Genomic DNA, 20,980 nt, shown 5'->3' with positions numbered 1-20,980 from the left:
GTTTATTCTATTGTTAATATATCCCTAAACAAAATATATAAGGTTTACATGAAGAAGCTAATGTGCATTATTAAAAAGCATGCACAACAGTGTAGAAGAGGATATATCTTCCATGTTAACTTACAAATATAATATTAGCAGTAATATATGTACTTATAATTTTACGTACAAAATTTATTTTGTCAATTTTCTTTTTAAATTTCATAATTTTCAACATATCAATATCTAACATGAAAATAAATAAATTCTTTTTGTAAATTTTTCTTAAATATAATTAAACATTTTTCATATAATTTTTCGCGCCATTATTAGTTTATAGTACAGGAACAGACTAGATTGGTTTTATTTTGTACAAGACGAGCAGTAAGAGACTCAGAGCTGAGTTTAATGTTTTTGATGGAATGTTGGAAAATTATTCAGTTTGAAATGCCACAAAGTCTTGGGCTATATATATATATATATATAAACCTCTAAAAATAGCAACCAATAGAGTTCTAGAGGGAGCAAACAATGACATAAGTTTTATTAAAGTTTATTATAATAAACTTATAAGTTCACCTCTAAGATGAAGGTGAAGGGTTTTATGCTTTTATTATTAGTTTGATTCGACACTCTTTCAAAGTCACTACGACATTCAATACATTTGGACATAAAACCCAAACCCATGGGCACAACACAGCCAGGCTAACACCTGCTTATTTACAGTACTTCCTGAACCAAACCCCGATATTAAGAAAGCTTTCGAAGTCGGATTGTGGCCTGCAATTCAAGCCCAAAAAAAAAGGGGGGAAGAGAATTCATCAGACTGCAAGATATTGTGCAACATCAGCTTTGAGATACGTTGTATTGACTAGAATGTAGGAGCTCATGTTAGGAGTAATGTTCACCTTTCAATTGCATGAACATCATTGGGAAACACAATAACTTTAACCTCGACACCTTTCTCTCTGAGTGCCCGGGCATACTGCACATTTCGAACATCAATATCTTTATGTAATCATAAAAGGTAACAATCTATAGTCAAACACTCCAAACCCCCCACCAAAAAAAAAAAAAAAAAAAAAAAAAATAGAAGAACAGACTCTAAAATATATTCAATCATTCTCAGTTTTTGTTTTGATTCCAGCCTATCAGAGCGACTATCTGTGCAACAGAGATAACTGATATAAAAACTTCAACAATGCCAGTCATCATTTAAAAGAGGATCAGGATATCGTACTTGCAATCCATTAGAAACTGGAACACGGAGATCCTGGGCACCTAAAAGAAAAATTGTTGGTGTTTTGACCTGCAGATACAATCAAGCTAAAGTAAATGACACCACATTTATTTCAAGTAGAAACCTCCTAAATATAAGTGTACGGGTGAACAATTCGACTCTTTAGTTTGGTCTGAGGCTCAAACCATAAACTCAATCGAGCTTCAAATTTCTAGGTTTTGTCTTATCTGGACTACTTTCAGTGGTGTGGTGCCACCCAGATTGCTACCAATATGAACACCCTCATAATTGTGAAAAGTATGGATACTCCCTAAAAGGAAACTAGATGCAAGTTTTATGTTTCCTGATTGAAGAATGTAGACTTGATACCTACAAGATGTTTACCCCATACAATATGGCATTCAATAGTGAAAACAAAGCAAAGCTTGAAGAATGAATCCTATCACGCCTAGCAGAGTTGGCATTAAAGATGGACAAAGCTATGTTACAATGAGTTTTTATATGGCATTGTCTTTATATAGAATTTCCTTTACATTCTATTTGCTTTTATCAAATGCCCTAAATAACCTTCTGATAAGGTAATAAGCCTCCATTAAGCATACCTTTGAGAGGTGTGAAATAGGAGACTTGCTATAAAAAAGAGTCAGAAGTTCAGCTGGAGGTGCTTCCGTAAAGTTATCTTTCCCCTTGCTTCCACAGACCTCCACGTAGCACCAATCTGGGATATCTGTAGTACCAACCATCAATGCTAAGTTACAAACAGGATTCCTCACAGCTGCAGCAACAAACTTATCCGGTGCCTGCAGCATTAGAAACAAATGTGATCTGTATTGAGTGAGTCCTTCAGTTGAGAAAGAAATATAAACATAAGGTCACAAATTATAACATCTAGTCTGCTAAGCATTTTCATGCCGCATATGCAAACAAGAGGCCCACTTTTTAAGTTTGACTGGCATACGTTTCTCATATCTAAACACCGATGGAAGAGATCTCTTTATTGGAAACCACCAATTGGCAGCAGATAAATAAAAAAACAATAAGAAAGAGAACTGCAAGACTCAAAAACAAATAAAAATTGGAAGGCATAAAAGATAAACAAAATTTTAACAAAAACCACTAAACAAAAATTTCAATTTGTGGAATTACTGCACCTGGCCAATCAAGTGGGTTGTCAGAAAGCCACCATGGGAACCACCAAGCACTGCAATTTTTGATGGACTGGCCAGCCCCTTGTCAATGACATGATCTATAGCTGTCAGTACATCACTGACATCCTGTCCATAACACATCTTAAAGATTAGGACTGATATGACATTCCCAAACTAGTCTGCTCAACAATAAATTATTTAAAAAAAATGTAACTACTTTAGCAGGTATAACAAAACTAGATAGGTAATAAGTACCTGAGACCCAACTTTTCCCGGAAGAGATTGCAGTGCTTCTTCACCAAATCCAAGTGAACCTCTGATACAAAATTATCATGTTAGAAGACAAAATCAAAACTACACAAATCTGATAGTTAAAAGAGGCTCTTTTCAAGGATGTGACAATTAAAACCCTGAAGGACCCCAACAAAAATTAATGAAAGAACAAGTGGCATGAGAGGGGAGAGAACCCATACATTGAATTGTTCTTTGGACATAGACAAAACGTGAATGGAAGACATGATTTTATCCATTCAAGGAATCTTATTGACATTCTTAATGTATAAAAGAAACTCATGGCATTTTAAATTTAAAATAATGAGTCGAAATATAGGTCTAGATTACGGTTAAAATCTTCATTTCTGAATCCTATTTTCTTCCAACTTCATAAATAGTCAGATTCCCTTTCCTGTCAATTAGGTATGTAGTGCCGCTGTGGCTTTACAAGCAACACCACCTCAACACAGAAGGACTTCATCCTGGAGAAGAAAAAGTTTTTTTGGGAGGTGTGCATGTATGTTTGTGTGTGTGAGAGAGATAGAGAGATCCACTGTGCTCAACCAGATTCTTGATGATTGGTGCAGAATGTGATAGTTAAACCCAAGGTCCCAATGTGTATTGAGGACAAAGATTCTGATTATTATGTTAAAAAAGTACCACCTCTCTTATTACTTCGACTACAACAAAATACCTATAGTTTACGATCAATAAGTTGTATCCAATCGAAGAAAGAAATGCCAAGGACTTTGAAAAGCTTGATATCGACACAGAATGTGGGCCTCCATGAAGGACTACAATTAACGGATTACATGCATCACTTTCCTTACAGTGGGAAGATACAAAGATAGCTTCAAAAGGCTTGCTAGCACCTGAAATGAATTAAATACATACAGGCCATCAAAACCAAATCTCTATAACTCAAGAATATTACGAGTAACACATCGGACTGTTACTAGTAAAGGACCAGGAAACTAGAAAATATATTTCCCTTTCAAAGGGTTTTCAACAAAAAAAAAAAAAAAAAAAGTTGGTTATAAAGAAGAGTAAGAGTGGCGCTATCACTTGTTCAAGAGCGAGATACTTAGCGCAAGACAGCACTGCCCAAAGGTCCTTTCAAAGGCGGGTCTGTGGTATTCAACCCAATATACATAACGACAAAAAAACCAGCTAAAGATAGTGGTTGTTTCGGTATGGTGATATTGTATGAAAAAAAATAATCTGAAAATTTAAAACACAAAAAAATATGAATCAAGAGTGCAATCTCGAATTCTTTCAATAAAAGAGTATCATTTTGCTTAAATATGGTCAACAAGAATTGAAGAGTTTATCATTCACTTCTGGAAATGGAGTGGTAATAATCTAAAGTTTATATGCGAGTTGTATCGCCCATAATTACTTCTTAATCACATTCATCTGGATTATTATTTTTTATATAGGAGAGGATGAAACCCCAATTTTATTGAACATTTGGATTAATACTGGTCAAGAAAATGATTAAAAGAAATACTTGTCTTCTCTACTTTTTCAATAGTGTTCCTTCCATTGACCTGTAAGAATTATAGTCCAATGACCCAACAATGTATTAAATATGGATGATCAGGTTTGAGAAAGAAATCAAAGTGGCATTTAATACCTTTAGTCAGGCTATCAGAAACATCCTTGACTGGTATCTTCATTACACTGAACTGAAGAGAAGAGAGCAAAGATATAACCTGCAGCATGAAGACGTTCATTCACAAAGATGCAAGCATTCGGGATAATCTCTATGTGCAAAAATGATTTGCATGGAATAAAAGGAAACTTAAGTAAACCTTCTCAGAGCATTTTAAAATGGGGCTTGATACGTCTAACCAACTCCATGCAGCAGCTTTAGTAGCTTCCTCAACAATATAGCCATACTTGATTTGAGGAACATCTACTGGACTGCTAGACACTTCAAACAATAAAATCCAATGTAAAAACATTTATTCCAACTGGGCATTGATAAAGATCAGCATTTGATGTTACCAGCAACAATATTGTCACCATCCAATGTAAGAACATTCCACGAAAAATTCGAGTCAGCAGGGCTGATACGTGATACCTCCCCACTGTAATTTGAAGGAAGATATGAATTGATTGTGCAAACAACATTATAAAGATCTGCCAACCTGAAAATACCATCTGTAACCAGCCCTTAAAGTTACCTCAACACATTCACAGAAAGTATCACTTGGCTGCTGCCCCAAATGGAAGGTATAATCATAGTGCAACCATCCGAAAGCCATGGTTTGCTAAGGAAGCTCGAACAGTAAAGTCCCGGCAAGCAACCATCCTCAGCACACATCACAACAGGAATCTTCAAAGATTTATAGATAAAGATATATAGTTATGAGTGCAGTGACATGGAATTTACAGAAAACAATTGCAGTCTAATTAGGCATTTTACTCTGTAATTTATTGCAAATACTATAAGAAAGTATGATATATATAATACTCTACAAAAGCTTCATGAAAAAAATCTCGCAGTTAAGTATGGACCAGAAAGGTTGCATGCACATTTCAAATTGGGAAGCTTCAAAACTAATCAAAATTAAGTTTAACACATAGACACATCAAACAATTCAGCTCATCCGAAAATATCATATGATTACCTCAGTCTAGTACATGTTGTCATTAGCACTCAAGGTGCATGATAGCAATATAAAATTCAGATGTAAATGCTTATATAAAAGCCCAACAAGGAATTTTGGCACTCACCACATCAACAATTTTAGCAGATGGCCACAGCTTTACATCAGTTGGCCAATCAATTCTGTGAAGTGAATCTGTCGCGGAATGTGCCCCAGAATCCACAGAACTTCTTGCACTTAAAAACACTAGAAACTTTCCATCTGGGCTGGAAAAAAGAATTACTCATAATCATCAGGTCCCAAAGCTGGTGTTCAGAGTATGTTTAGTAGATGCATTCAACAACTAATATAGCTTCATAGTTCAGACACTCCGGAGCTTTCCAGTTTATTGTATATGTCAGTAGAAACAAGCATATTGTACTCTATACATAACAGAGCCGTATTATGAGGCAATTTAATTGCACTTGACAATCAAAACATGAGCCCAAAATCAATCAACTTAAGAGTACTGAGAAAGAAAGATTAGAATGTTAAATGCATTTTTGACCTGTCAAACAACATCACAATCATAAAACCATTTGAGATTAGTAGTATACCTGAATCGTGGAAAGAACGCACTGGTTATCTGTTGAGTAAGATTAAACACTGGCACGTCTTCAGTAGAGCTATCTCTGGAACATTACATGTACTGAATGAGTGATTTATATATTGATGACAGAACACCCCATCACCAACATGAAATAATTTACGTGAAGAAAGGTGTAATAATGAAAAAAAAAGGGTCTTTTTACAAAAGCAACCCACTTGAGTTCAAGTCCCTTGGTTTCTGATTCATAAAGTGGTGCCCTAACTGCATATAATGCACAGGGCCTATTATAGCAGTACTTTATACCAAGCTTTCTTGTATCATATGACCACCCAACGAAAACCAAATATTGATGCGCGCCTTTAGTCGATGGAGCCCACACAACTTGGCCAACACTCAAGGACTTCTCAATTCCTTTAACAGCCTGTACCTCTCCACTGTACAACACAATTAACTTAGAATTAAAGATCTTCCATCTAAATAAAAGCTCTTATAAAAGTTACAAAGCAATGAAACTCTACCTATTAGTATTGATGACAAAAAGTGCAGGCTGCCTTTTTCCTGCATAGGTTTCTCCCCAGTCCTCCTCCCATTCTCCCTGACCTTTCCAGCTACTGCAGTCCTTCTCGGTGGAACCACCTTTCTTGTATCCAAGGTCATTAAATGTGGGCTTGGAGGGTGACGGTTCCTCGGCAACATAAGCAATAAGCGTTTCATCAAAATTCCAAGAAACCCCCTCAAACCTGTAAAATTAAGAGTCCAGGTTGGCGAGGATGGTATAGCCTTACTACAAATATCTTTGGAACAGAAGTATTACAAGCATTACTGCTAGTACAACCGGTAATACTACAGCTACAAGCTATGAGCACATTGAGCAGCATTATTACCTACAAATGGACAACTTCTATAACTAAAACCATACACAAACAAAGTCAATAGTATGCCAGGTTATAATTGAAAGTTAAATAAATTCATCAGATAAACTATATTCATCTTATTAGTTACCATCCATCAGTGTATACTGAGCCATGAATTGATTGGGGAATATGGAACTCCTTTTCCAATTGAGATGGATCCCAAATTTCAAATGTAGAAGGAGACTCATTTTCAGGATTGCGAATTACAAGAAGCTTTGAGCCAGATGGTGATGGAACAATTGTAGATGCTCCCGCCATCTCAATGGGAAATGGGGTCCATCTAAAGTTTACAGAACTTTTACTTTCATTAGATATATAAGAGGAAACAATAAATTTCCTCCTCTTGTTTGCCAAAATGTTTGCTTGGCTGAGTGAAAACATTGCCTGAGAACCTGTGCCTGCAGCAAAGTTTTAAGGGCAAAGATTATTGTCAGTAACTCCTGTTGGCTTTTTTGGCTAGGGAAAAATGAGTAGAAATTGGAGGGAAAAAAAAGCTATTAACTGAGTAGTCATACCATCATCAGACTTGAAAATCCAAGCCTTGTCAATATTGGAGATACTAGTGAACTCTTGAAGTAACTTAGACTGTGAAGCATATTCTTCCTCCATTGTTGTATCTAATCCCAGGGGCATTTCCTTTATTGAGCCAGCTTTAGAATCATCCATGGCCAAAGAGGCCGAAAATATACTAAATGGTGAATGAAAAAGAAAATTAATAAATAGGATACAAGCAAGAATAACGAGGCGGAAAAGGGTGGAAAACAGGAAAAAAAAAAAAAAAGATGAAAAAACCCCAGGCTGGGAGAACAACAACAAAAAGATTATAAAATTCGAGGGAAACTATAAGAACAAGGTAGGGTTCTAGATGTCCACAGAAATTAGTCAAACAAGGTAGTTCGAAGAGTGGTGAAACAGTAGCTCAGAGCACATATAATCTGCAGCACTTAACTAAATAAAGGTACCACGATACTTGTATATCTAACCTCTTCCCATCACCCCTACAAATGCATTATGTGTTTCCTATGATGGAAACCGAATAGTATAGGAAACGGTGATGGGAAATGGAATAAAGTGATTCAAGGTGTTAATAAGTACAAGTGCAGAGAGCAAGGGGATAACATAGGACAGCATCTGAAAATGAACCAAATGTCTTGATTATTAACCTCAAGGAGGCAGAAGTAATACACCAATAAATTCGGAATGCAGAGAGCAAGGGGATAACAGAAGACAATCGCTTTTAATGCCAGAAATTTGATTGAACTCTTTATTATCTCAATTGGATGTGATCTCTTATTTTGCTGGATACATAACAGATAAACAATAATAAGTTTATCATGTAAGAATAATTTCTTCGTTTTCTGTGTCTTTTCCTGTCAAACTGTCACTCTTTGTTTTCCCGGCTGCTTCAATCTCGCTTCCATTACTAATTATCTTGGCTTTCAGTACATTGACTTTTATATGCTTTTGAGCTTCCCAAGATCTTAAGAGGTTATTTCAAAACCAGTTCCACATCAGTTCAAATAAAGTTTGACGCAAGCATTTACATTCAACACTCTTCAAAGCCAAACCAAAATCAGCTGCTGAATATGAATAATAGACACACACACACAAACTTCAATACTTCATACGACTCTGATGCAGAACCGCAGTCTACAATACCCAAATCTCTGTAATCCATTGCATGTCCTGAACACCGAGTGCCCGATTCTAACTATGCACACAACTATAAGATTCTTTTTTTTTTTTTTTTTTTTTGGGGGGGGGGGACCAATGAAACCATATATTACTCCTCACCACAAATAAGATTCATCCAGACAGAAAACCAAAATAAGAAGAGAACCCAGAAAAACACACAAAGCCTTGACCCAGGGGTCAGAAAATGAAATATCACGGATACACTCATATAAGGCAGTATGCGAATATGTTCAGCAAAACTAACATTCAACTTAGCATCATTGAAAGAAGAGTTACACGATGCCATGAGAGAGAGGATTGAATTCACCTTGAGATTGAAGAGGGTGCACAAAGAGGGTGGCGAGAAGGTGAAATAAGAGGAGAGAATCGAGGGCGAGGGAAGTAGTAATTGAAGTTCACGCGCCAACAAGAGGGGGTGACGAATAACTCCCTGGCCATTGGCACTCACTTCTGCTTTGCATTGTTTTCTTCTACGGCTTCGGACGACTCCTTTCGGATATGTGCTCATCCAACGCTACTAATCTATGGCCCACTTTTTTCTTTTTTCTTTTTTAATCTGGCCATTAGCTATTAAATTAAGAAATGTTCTTTGCTAATTGCTATTCGACACAGAGACACCAAACATATTGCTACTCTATTAAATAAATTTAAGCCTTGTTTATTTTTAAGAATAAAATTCAGAATTTTAAAATTGTTTCATCTCATCATTATAATTTTTTAAATTTTTACATAAAATAAAATAAATAATTCAATTTTTTTAAATATTAAAATAAAAATAATAGTAAAAAATATATTTACATAATATTTTACTTATTTTTTTAACTTTAACTCTAATTTATCTCATCTCAAAATAAACGGGGCTTAGATTTTATACAATGTGATGCGGGACAGCTCTCAACAACTTCGAGTACCATCAAATATCATGTGCAAACTCGAGCTATGATGATAAGTCTTGCGTAAATATTTTTTAAAATATTAGTTAATCAAATAGTGAAGTCTATTGTCTTTTAAAAATTTTAATTTTTTTTAAAATTCATTTAAAATAGTTTTAAAATTCATACGAAATATGTTAAATTACTTTTAATAATCTATTTAAAAGTTTAACATTAAAAAATAAAAAACCTATTACCACCCTAGAGGGGTGAGGCGAGGAGATTCACCCAAAGTTTTAAATTTCGTACCGTACCGGTCGGTATGGTCGAAATTTTTCGTTTCGGCCGTCCGGTCGGTACAGGTACTATACCTGTTCCATACCGACCAAAATATCAGCCGTACCGACCAGTACCGGTCATACCGACCTCAATTTCGACCTGTATCGGCCTATATTTCGGCCGGTACCGGCCGATATTTCGGCCTGTGTTTTTTTTTTTTTTCATTTTTTCGTTTTTTCAAACTACAAATTTATTTTTTAACCCTTAATTCAGACTAGACTATTTATAATTTATATATATATGTATTTGTATATAATTTATTTATAGAACGACTATCCCGAAACGTTATCCCGAAACGCTATCTCGAAACAATACCAATACTAAAATATTTCATTTCAGTATCTTAACCGGTACATTATCTGATACGATATTCAATACATTGGATTCACCTCTGAGATGACCGGTGGCCGTATCAATCTGGGCAGCAAGATAAATCGTGAACAACTCACGTACACCGGGACACCAAATTCCAATAATTGCTACTTTTTTTCCAACACGCGTCACAATATAATTAGTCATTAGGCCAACTTACGAAGACCGGCCGTCAATTTGAACATTATCGTACCGTTGCGAATGCAAGGCGCGCATTTAACGCCCGAACAAATAGCCAATCGCCAAAACCAAGGATAAAACAAAAAAATGGCGGTCTGCTCTTCCTCGCTCCCAGTTCTCTCTGCCGTTTCAACCCCAAAACTCAGCTCCGATTCATTTATTAGGACTGGGATTAGGGTTTTGAACCTCAACACCCAAGTTCCCTTGCCCTCCAGTTTTTACCGGAACCTGGGGAAGAATCGCAGGTCTACGAAGTTAAACCGTGCTGGACTGTCCGAGATCGAGCCCGATCTCAACGAAGATCCCGTTGACCGTTGGGGCATAAACAGTGTTGACCCTGTATGGTCTTTCACTTTCAGCCACTCCTCTTTTAGTGTCAGTGTGTGTGAGTGACTTTTTCTGACGGGCTTTTGTCTTTCAGGATGATTTCAAGTACGGGGAGTACGATGGACACCACACGTATCACGAAGGCGAAGAGAAAGGTATATACTTCATTATCTGTGGGTTCAGTGGGGATTAAGTTTTATTTTATTTTATTTTTTTAATGTTGAAGAGGTCGTGATCGGCTATTTTTGGACATAGAGTTTTTCTTTTAGGAAGAGGGACAATATCCCAAATATAATGCTCGAAAATTTATCAGGATTTTAAATTCATGGGAGTATGGAATTTAATCCCCCATTTTCCAAACTATTGGGTTTCCTGTGTTATGGGAAATTGGATCACGATGCGGGGAACGGTTAACAAACCCTGCCATTGACAGTAAATTTTTGGGGCTTCAAGTTTGCTCCTAGGAAAAAAAAAATACAATTTCAGAAAACAGAAGTTCAGAATAGTTTGAAGAAACTATGAATGAGGATATTCACGAAACTCACAAGGAATAAAAAGGGAGTCAGGCAAAAAGAGCACATTTTTTTTTTATAAGTAAGAAATTTCATTGATTGAATAAGACTAGGCAAAGCCCATGTACACATGACGTATACAAAAGAGACACCTATTTACATACTAGAAAACTGAAAAGAAAACAAAAACTCATGCACATTCCCTCCCTTTAAAACTATAGCCGAAAGCCATTGAACCAAAGAAAGTACAAAATAATTTCATAATTTCCCCCTAGTTCTCTCCTTGTTGTTGAAGCATCTCTCATTTCTTTCCATCCATATACACCACAATAAGCACAAATGGGTCATCCTCCACGTCACAGTCAGTTGAGAACTCTGATGATGCCTATTCCAACATGCTAAGAGCTCCGCCACACTCTTAGGCATAATCCAAGACAACCCAACTCTACTAAGTAAGCCATCCCATAACTCCCTTGCCACCTCGTAATGTAGAAGAAGATGATCAATCGATTTGTCATTGTTCTTATACATGTAACACCACTCTATTACGACCATCCCCCGTTTTCTTAAGTTGTCAGCTATCAAAATCTTTCTTAAAGTTGTTGTCCAAATAAAAAAAGCAAACTTTGGGAGGCACAGGAACTCTCCAAATACCCTTCCAAGGAAATGCAATGTGCTGATAATTTGTCAGCACCTTGTAGAAAGATTTAACAGAAAATTTCTCGCTCCCTGAAGGTTTCCACAACATTCTATCGCTCCCATTACCTCCTATCCTCTTGGAATAAAGCAAGCTGAAAAAACCTGCTATCTCCTCGACTTCCCAATCCTGCGCATTTCTAGAAAAGATCATATTTCAATGTATAGAACCATTAGCTTGACACAGCACATCTGAGACAGCAGCCTGCTAATTTCCACCGAATCTGAAAACACCTGGAAAAACAGAAGACAGGGCTCTCTCACTACACCACTCATCAAACGAGAACCTAATTCTTGTGCCCTCTCCGACCTCAAAGTTAATATGTGTTGCAAACACCTTCCACCCTTCCTGATAAATTTCCAAAAGCTCACACCATACAACTCCCTACCCTTCTTAGAACACCCCCCCTCCCCCAAATTCACAACCATACTTCTGACCCACGACTATTCTCCACAACGAAGTCCCTTCCAATTGGAATCTCCCACTTTCCTAGTTGGGCTTTATTAAAATTGATCAAGTTAGGCACCCCCAAACCTCCCAACTTCTTCGGACTGCACACTTTTTGCCAATTCACAAGATGAAATTTATTTTCCTTACCCATGCCTCCCCACAAAAAGGCTCTAAATAGATTTTCAATCCAATTAGCCACCCCCACCGATAAAGGGAATAAGGAAAGAAAGTACGTTGAGAGATTAGAAATGGTACTTTGGATGAGAGTTAGGGTACGTTTGGATCCTCAACCCCTTTCAACTCATCTCAACTCATCATTGCAACTTTTTCAAATTCCAACTCAAAATATAATAAACAATTCAACTTTTTCAAATTTTAAAATAATAATAATATTAAAAAATAATATTCTAACAATATTTTATCATCTCAACTCAACTCAACTCAACTTAGTTCAACATCCAAACATAGCCTTAATCTCCCTCATTTTGAAAGATAAAGCCGCTTCCAGCCCGACAACCTTTTATCTACCTTCTCTACGACTCCGTCCCAAATGTTTTTTGCTTTAATAGAAGCTCCCAAAGGGAGTTCGAGGTATTTCATAGGAAGAGTAGCCACTTTGCATCCCAACAACTCAGATAGGAGGTTAATATTCGCCACCTCCCCAACCGGGACCAATTCCGACTTACCCAAATTCACCTTAAATCTTGAAACGGCTTCGAAACACAATAGTACAGTCCTTAAAGCTTGAATATGTCTGTTGTCTGCATCACAAAAAATTAGATTATAATCCGTGAATAATAAATGGGAGATGGATATAGCCTCATTATTAACATTACCCATTGCAAAACTAGCAAGAAAACCCCTCCTCACAGCAATCTCCACTATGCGACTCAGAACCTCCATAACTACAACAAAGAGAAAATGAGATAGCAGATCCCGTTGTCTCAGACCCCTCAAACTTTGAAAAAATCCACAAGGTTGGCCATTAACTAATATGGAAAACCTAGCGGTCGAAACACAATGTTTGATCCATCCACACCATCTATCCCCAAAGCCGCATCTTCTCAACATATATGCAAAAAATCCAACGCACGTGATCATATGCCTTTTCCATATCCAGCTGGCAAATGACTCCCGGGATGCCATCCCTCAACCAATTATCCAAGCATTCATTTGCAATTAAAACAGAGTCTAGATTTTCCGACCTCTTACAAAAGCATTTTGAGACTTGGAGATAATTTTATCCATCACCAAACTCATACGATTTACTAACACCTTTGAAATGATCTTATAGATCCCGCCAACTAGGCTAATTGGACGGAAATCTTTCAACTCAATGGCCCTCACTATTTTCGGAATAAGAGCAATGAAGGTAGCATTAAGGGACTTCTCAAACTTGTGGCAAAGATGGAACTTATGAAAAACCCGCATCACGTCATCCTTTACTATGTCCCAACACTCTTGAGAAAAGGCCAAAGAAAATCCATCCGGACCCGGGGCTTTGTCTTTGCACATGCCATTCACCACCTGTAGCACTCCGGCTTCCTCAAAAGGTCTCTACAACCATCTAGCTGCACTAGCATCCAGCTAATCAAAAGACAACCCATCCAATTTAGGATGCCACACCGCAGTCTCTTCGAGGAGATCTTCATAATCATACACGATGTGATCTTGTATAGCCTCCGGGGTTTGATGCACCATATTACCTGAATGAAGCACATCAATCACATTATTACACCTGTGAGAGTTTGCCATTATGTGGAAGAACTTAGTGCATCTGTCGCCCTCCTTCAACCAAGTTTTTTTTTTGATAAGTAAAAGTATATTAATAAAAGAATAGGCAAAAAGCCATGTGCAGCACAAGGTGTGTCCTAACTACGTAGGAACCATAGATACAAGGAAATCTTGGCCATTGAAATTAATGGCAAAGGCACAAGTACAAAGGGTTCTAAAGAGAAAAGCTTTAAGTTCCTCCATTGATCTCTCTTTATCCTCAAATGTCCGTTCATTGCGCTCCTGCCACACACACCACATGATGCAAATAGGGAGCATCTTCCAAACAGCCTTGATCCTTTGATTACCTCTCAGGTCTGTCCAACTAGCCAACATTGCCACCACTGACTCTGACATAACCCAATCCAAGTCTAGCCTCCTAAAAACCTCATTCCATAACCCTCGAGCTACCTCACAATGTAGTAGAAGGTCATCCACTGATTCTCCATCTTTCCTACACATACAACACCAATCAGCTATGATCACCCTTCGTCTCCTCAAATTATCCGTTGTGAGGATCTTGCCCAAGGAAGCAGTCCAAACAAAAAATGCTACTTTGAGAGGCGCCTTATCTTGGATTTTTGTCTCCAAGAAATTTCTTCCAACAACAACACATTTTCTATCTCAGACACCACCTCAGTCTTTCTCAATTCGCACTCCTTTGTAACCACCCCATCTTCTAGTGAATGCAGTTCATTCCAAAGAAGCCTTTTTTGCTCATCCATATGTCTGAACACCTCCATGTTCCACTTCTTTAGGTCCAGCTTAAGGGCTTTAAGTTTACTAGCCACAATAAAACTGGGAGTGCCATAAAAAGAATAAGAAGCCCACCAATCTCTCACTCTTTCCACAAAGCCAACTGTTTGCAGTCACATATTCTCAAATTTGAAGTATCGCCTACCACCATGAATGCCCTTGCAATCTAATAAAATGGGAAAATGATCAGAGCATACCTGTGACAATCTCTTCTGGCATAAGTCTGGATAACGTGTCTCCCAAGATGGAGAAACTAGGAATCTGTCCAACCTTGACCCCCCTCGACCATTCAACCACGTGAAACACCCCCCAATCAACGGAAGGTCAATCAAGTTTAGGTCGAAAATCAGCTCCGAGAATTCTTCCATTGACCTTGTCAAATAAGTAGCCCCTACCTCTCGCACGGGAAACGTACATCATTAAAATCCCTACACACAACCAGGTAAATCCCATAAATAATGCATACCCGCCAATTCCCCCCACAAAGAGCTCATTTCTCGAACTACATTGGGACCATACATGCATGCGAGAGCCCACCTCCACCCATCCTCAATGTTCTTGAAGGACCCTGCCACAAAATGATTCCCAATATAGTCTTTTACTAACTCCACCACTCTCATATCCCACATCAGCAACACCCCTCCCGAAGCTCTCAAAGAAGCTAAATAACTCCATCCCACACAAGAACATCCCCATAGACTACAAATAATGTTTCTGTCAACATAGCACATCTTAGTCTCTTGGAGACAAGCAATATCGACCTTCCAACTGCAAATGAGGGATCTAATACGAAGTCGCTTGTTAACAACGTTGATCCCCCTAACGTTCCACGATAAGATTCTAGGCTTCATAAAATAAACAGCTCCCCTGCCCCTTCGACCTTTCCCTCCCACTACTACTCTCTTTGTTATCATAATTAATAGAACAAGTCAATCTTTTCAGCTCTCTATCTTTTTTAGCTGTTGTCTTTAGCGCCGATGGTCTCCCTGCTTCTTTAGATGCATTTTTTTTTATCGGTAAACAATTTTTTATTGATAAAAAAGTAGGCAATAGCCCAAGTATACGGGACATATACAAGAGCAATGCGTAAGGATGCTAGTTTAGTGATACAAGGAAATTATGGAAGGTCATGCCATGAAAATCAATTACAATTGACCAATGGAGTAAGTATTGAAAAACAAAGTTTTCCATTGACCGCTCTTGGTCTTCAAAGCTTCTATCATTCCTCTCCCTCCAAATGTATCACCATAGGCATATTTGTACCATTTTCCATATGGATGCAATTTGAGAGTTGTCCCGAATGCCTCTCCAAGAAGCTAGGAGGTCACTTACTCTTCTCAGCATCACCCAAGCTAATCCCAAATGAGCAAAAACTTCCTTCCACAAAGTTGGAGGGGGGAAAAAGAAAAAAGTAGCATGGACGAAAAGAAAGGAAGTGACTTTAAGGGAATGGTACTGGATGACTAGTAATGACTAGCTAGTACAAGCTATCTCTTTCACGTCCATCTGCTAAAAAGCCTCAATTTCCTCAAGTTTCCTCCACACTTACCTCCATGCCTATATTTTTTTTAACTGATACTTGCCTGCATGCCAATATACACACCTTCACTAATTCTTATAAGTTTTCCTATATAAGGGAAAGAGCAGCTAGAGTACGATATCAACTAAAAATATTATGAAAGTGGGTGTCCTCTCTCCCACCTTTCTCGTTTTTGCAAATTGTTAGGCTTGTGCACAGCTTGGAGCCGCATCATTTGTTCTCAGAGTGGGTTTTTTAACTTTTTATGTAACTGGGGGAGTAGAAGGTGAAAACATTGTTCAAGCTTCTTAGGGGACTTAAATCATGACATAAGGTGGAAATACCCAACATACTTTCCTGTTGGTCCCAAAGGAAATAACTACATGTAAGTCTGCCAAATCGTCAATTCTTTTACAAAAAGATATATGAATTTTCTCAGGGTCTCTAAGTTTGACCTCTTTGTTAGTGAGACTTGGTCACAATCTCTCTTTTTGAAGAATAAATCCTTGTTTTCTGATCATGGAGGCTGCTTACATTGATTAGCTTTTACTGGGCTTTTAACAGGAACCTTTTGGGGAGCCATAGCAGAAGATATTGCGGCAGTAGAACCTCCTACTGGTTTTCAGGGTATAAATGACTACTGATCTTTTATAATTTGCTACTGTAGGAGTTACTAAAGATCGTTTGGGTTGATCTTCTTCACAGGGTTAATTTCATGGCTCTTCCTCCCGGCAATTGCCACTGGGATGTTCATGCATGTTCCGGTACTACAAATCCATATTTAGCACATACAAAAGATTATTAAAGCCACTGTTATGTACTTTGGAATGAACAAAACGGTTTAGTTTGTCATGGTTTTGAAATAATTCTCTCATTGCTTGTCTTTCAGATGGTTTACTTGTTCATCGGAACAGGCTTGTTTGTGACAGTATTTACCATAATTGAGATGGATAAGCCAGACAAACCTCACAACTTTGAACCTCAAATATACAATATGGATAGGGGATCTCGTGATAAGTTGATAGCTGACTACAATACCATGAGCATATGGGATTTCAATGAGAAATATGGGGACCTCTGGGATTTCACTGTGAAAAAGGACGATATAACAAAGAGATAATATCTCCTTAGCATATTGCATTGTCACGAGAATTCATAATCAAGATGAGAATGGAGGTATAGTTATTTCCTTTCCCCCAGGTTTCTTCAATCTCTTTTCTTGTACTTTTTGTATCTTCCATTGTGTTATGTTTATGGAGTGAATAAAGTGATTGTTATTCTAGAAGGAAGCATTAAATTTTAAATGATGTGTGTGTGTGTGTGTGTGTGAGAGAGAGAGAGAGAGAGAGAGAGAGAAAGAGCTTTGGCAGAGCCTAGCCTTTCCCACTCCTCCCAAAAAAAAAAGGATAAAGAAGTTTGGAAGAAGCAATCAATTGCATACCATTTGCTATTGGCCTTTGTAAACATGTATATGATATCTGAGAACAGAAGGGCTTGAAAATGCTTGTTTCTGTCTATTAGTCCATTCCCCAATGTCCTGAGAACAGTACTTATAAAAAATGTATATGATAACCCCTAGCATTTTCCAATCCTTCTTTGAGTTGTTTGCTTAAATCGTAAAATACTTGATTTCCAGTTTCTTTTTTTAATGGACCTTGATTGTTCATTAAACTTGACTCAGTCAAGCCAAGGTTTGTTAGGGATCCTTTTTTTATGATAAGAGGGTTTGTTAGTGATCCTTATGTTCATCAAACCTTTTATGGTTTTGGGCTGCTTCCTAGGAGATTCATGGTGCATCGATCTGAAGGTGCATAGCAGTGGCAGTCCTTGTGGATTTTGATGCTCTCCCCCACCCCACCCCCAAAAAGGAAAAGTGCAAAAGGATGCAAATTTTTTTTTTGATCTTCATGTTTCTATTCACCATGTTTGCATTTATTACTCATAATATCCTTGTAATTAGTGGAGAATGCTTGTAAATGTGTTTGAGGGATCCATGCTGGTCCAAAACCTTGTCCAGTTACGACCAGCCTATGACCTCCCAATTGGAATCTCTTCCACAACCCGACCATCACATTGGCCATCTTGGTTTACCTTGAGGCACTGATGCCCTAGTATGTCAGCTGGCAAATAAGGTTTAATATTTATTTTAATGTAGCATCGTCAATCTGCTCCTCTCAAAGAGATCTTGATTGAATCATAATTACATCTATAGATGTGATTAATCATCTAACGTGATACCTACTAGCATCACCATGCTAGTTAGTGCATTAGACTCGTCGTACTGACACGTTTTTCCTAATTCGGATAGGGTACATGGTTGCAATATGTTTTTTTATTTTCTTTTCTATCTTTGGGCCAAAATTTATCAATGTTGCTGAAATTTTCCCTTCTGGTTTAATTCTATCTTCTTTTTATTCTTAATATCAGCTTTCTGAATCATTATTATATATTAGATTTTAGTATTTTATATAAAGTATACGTTTAACAATCTTGGTGGATGACATAGATTAAAAGTGGTGGATGGATGGATGATGGTGGTGGAATGGCTATTGCAGAGGTGGTACTTTTTTTTTTTATAATTAATAGAAAATTAAATTAATAAAATTTGCGAAAGGCATATTGCAGAGATGGAACATAGCAGCAATGATATAATTGGAGGTCTCTGGGGCAAATTTCATTCGCCAGCTGGGAGAGAGAGGAGGGAGGGATGCGGGATGGTTATTTATTAGGATATTTGAATTTCGCAGTTTCTAATGTGCTATGGATTATTACTTATCAGTTGAGTAGCTGTACGAGCCACGAGGAGTGCTCTGTGAGCTGACTTCGTTATTCTATCTTTACCAACTTATACCGTGTCTTCTGAATTCTGCTATTTGTCATATTTTGACAGTATTTGTCGTGGATGTTCATCTTCATTTCAGAGTTTTTGCTTATTCAGTAATTTCAGAAAATAATGTGTATGCCTTTGAGTAATAGCTTGGTGAAGAAGAAACTTATGTGCTCATGATTGAGATTATGTTTTGGATCTTCAAAGCTTATTTCAAGAACACCTGTAATTTTTCCCCCATGTAACTTGTATAGCGGGTTTTTATCAAAGATACAGTTTTTGGAAGATTTAAGTTATCACAAGATTAGAATTATGGAGCTATTGTCATCATTAAAGAGCGTGATATTGATAAGTTAAAATGAACAACATTCTACTTGTGGGTGCAGCTTGGATGATAGAAGGAAATACATATAATCTTAACTCCCGAGTGTATGTCAAGGATTGTAGGAAAAAGTTGTCAAGTATGTCACTCACCCCTGCAACATCATCAAATTTGTGTAATCTTATTCTGACACTTTGGAAAGAAGATAAAGGAATTTACTTTCTTTTAAACCTTAACCTTAAAACATAATTGCAGTGAGTAGAGGGAAAAACGAAGTTACCAAGGAGTTTAGCTAACTGCAATCAAGCTGTATGGCACATCTAGATTTTTTCTAGTGGTCATATTCTACAGATGTTTTGCTGCTTCTGTGACTTGATTTTCATTTTGTACATAATGTATTGGCTCAAATGTAGTATTGGTGATGAATAGTCTTCTTCCATCGGTCACTATAAATTTATTCATTGCAATCGCTCTATTTTCTTTGTCGCATGCGAGACTTAGCCCTCATTTGTTTTACAGTTCAATTTAATTCATTTTATTTCATCTAATTTAATCATTATAATTTTTTTAAATTTTTACAAAATATAATAAATAAATCAGTTTTTTTATATTTTAATTTAAATTTTTTCAAATTTTAAATAAAAATAATATTACAAAAAATATATACTAAAAATATTTTATTTAACTTTCGTATTAATTCATCTCTTCTCAAAACGAGGTGGAAGTGGAAGGAAATCGAGGGAATGAATCCAGATGCACGATTAGAGCAGGGACACGTGTAATCATATGCGTATTCATCTATTCTTAGATTAAAAAAAAAAAAAAAAAAAGTGAGCTGAGGTGATCCCTCCTATCATTATTAAATGAATAATATTACTGATCATATTCTTATTTTATTTTAATTATATTAAATAATATATAACATATTTATTATTATTAAATAATAAATAATTATACAATAAATTATTATTTAATAATAATAAATATATCATATTATATTTAATAAGATAAAAGTAAGATGATAATATAAAATTTTATTTATTAAATTATGGAGGTAGAATTTTGAACTGCTTTGGTATTTGTGAGACTAATTCTAGAAGTTGCATAAATTTTGCCGTCAAGCTCCGAATAATTTAGTACAAAATTGAAGCCAGTTACAAGATTAGAACCCACACGCATGATCTTCGACAGTTCAAAATTTCTAGTCTTTAAAATAACCATGACGGTCCAATGCTGCTCGTTTTTCTTTGCTGTCGTAAGTTTAAGGAAATGTTATATAGTCAGGCAATGTCGTGTGTTGCCAGCTTAGAAAGTCGAGGTTGAAATTCATTTGGGTGTTCAAAATTGTGAATCAGCTTCAACGTGACGGACTCCAATGGATTACTGACACGGTGGCCATCCTAGTTGGCTCTGTTCCCTTGGACGCAGGGTGCTTTTGTGTTCCCATTGAAAAAGTCCAGCTTCTCGCCCCGGTTATCTGAATCGCAATATATTTTCAAACGCGTTGACCCCGGAAAACAAAAAAAAAAAAAAAAAAAAACATGAGTGGTGGGACCAATATGACATTAATGGGAGAAGGTG

General features: G+C 36.9%; 2 protein-coding genes and 1 long non-coding RNA gene across 9 annotated transcripts; 2 read left to right on the top strand and 1 right to left on the bottom strand.

The window, feature by feature from the left end:
• Nucleotides 1-502: 502 nt before the first annotated feature.
• LOC121250078 (acylamino-acid-releasing enzyme) lies at nt 503-8,969 on the bottom strand. 3 transcript variants are annotated; one of them, XM_041149007.1, is made up of 18 exons: nt 8,761-8,969; nt 7,274-7,446; nt 6,847-7,156; nt 6,363-6,584; nt 6,060-6,278; nt 5,852-5,926; nt 5,383-5,521; nt 4,830-4,981; nt 4,651-4,733; nt 4,455-4,576; nt 4,277-4,355; nt 3,335-3,512; nt 2,623-2,683; nt 2,371-2,493; nt 1,822-2,019; nt 1,220-1,288; nt 888-964; nt 503-759 (listed from the first exon to the last, which is right to left on the bottom strand). In XM_041149007.1, exons 1-18 carry the CDS (start codon nt 8,889-8,891, stop codon nt 696-698), a joined length of 2,475 nt encoding a protein of 824 aa, XP_041004941.1. In that variant the 5' UTR covers nt 8,892-8,969; the 3' UTR covers nt 503-695. The 3 variants fall into 3 exon arrangements, with proteins under 3 accessions (XP_041004941.1, XP_041004950.1, XP_041004959.1); XM_041149016.1 differs by having other exon boundaries at nt 7,274-7,443; XM_041149025.1 differs by lacking the exon at nt 8,761-8,969 and adding an exon at nt 8,737-8,755 and having other exon boundaries at nt 7,274-7,443.
• On the top strand, nt 3,050-17,841 carry LOC121250115. The gene is made up of 2 exons (XR_005937715.1): nt 3,050-3,195; nt 17,582-17,841. It is a non-coding gene; the product is annotated as an uncharacterized LOC121250115 (long non-coding RNA).
• LOC121250095 (photosynthetic NDH subunit of subcomplex B 5, chloroplastic) lies at nt 10,254-19,390 on the top strand. 5 transcript variants are annotated; one of them, XR_005937710.1, is made up of 6 exons: nt 10,254-10,555; nt 10,638-10,698; nt 16,815-16,877; nt 16,956-17,014; nt 17,140-17,426; nt 19,198-19,390. XR_005937710.1 is itself a non-coding variant. In XM_041149042.1 (5 exons), exons 1-5 carry the CDS (start codon nt 10,304-10,306, stop codon nt 17,368-17,370), a joined length of 666 nt encoding a protein of 221 aa, XP_041004976.1. In that variant the 5' UTR covers nt 10,254-10,303; the 3' UTR covers nt 17,371-17,554. The 5 variants fall into 5 exon arrangements, 1 of the variants encoding a protein (XP_041004976.1); XR_005937704.1 differs by lacking the exon at nt 19,198-19,390 and adding an exon at nt 18,876-19,170; XR_005937706.1 differs by lacking the exon at nt 19,198-19,390 and adding an exon at nt 18,865-19,170.
• The last annotated feature ends 1,590 nt before the right edge of the window (nt 19,391-20,980 follow it).

Source organism: Juglans microcarpa x Juglans regia, chromosome 1D (assembly GCF_004785595.1).
Source record: "Juglans microcarpa x Juglans regia isolate MS1-56 chromosome 1D, Jm3101_v1.0, whole genome shotgun sequence".
In the NCBI taxonomy this organism is placed as follows: Eukaryota; Viridiplantae; Streptophyta; class Magnoliopsida; order Fagales; family Juglandaceae; genus Juglans; species Juglans microcarpa x Juglans regia.
The sequence above is the reverse complement of the archived record's forward strand: the minus strand, read 5'-3'. Positions and strand labels throughout refer to the sequence as shown.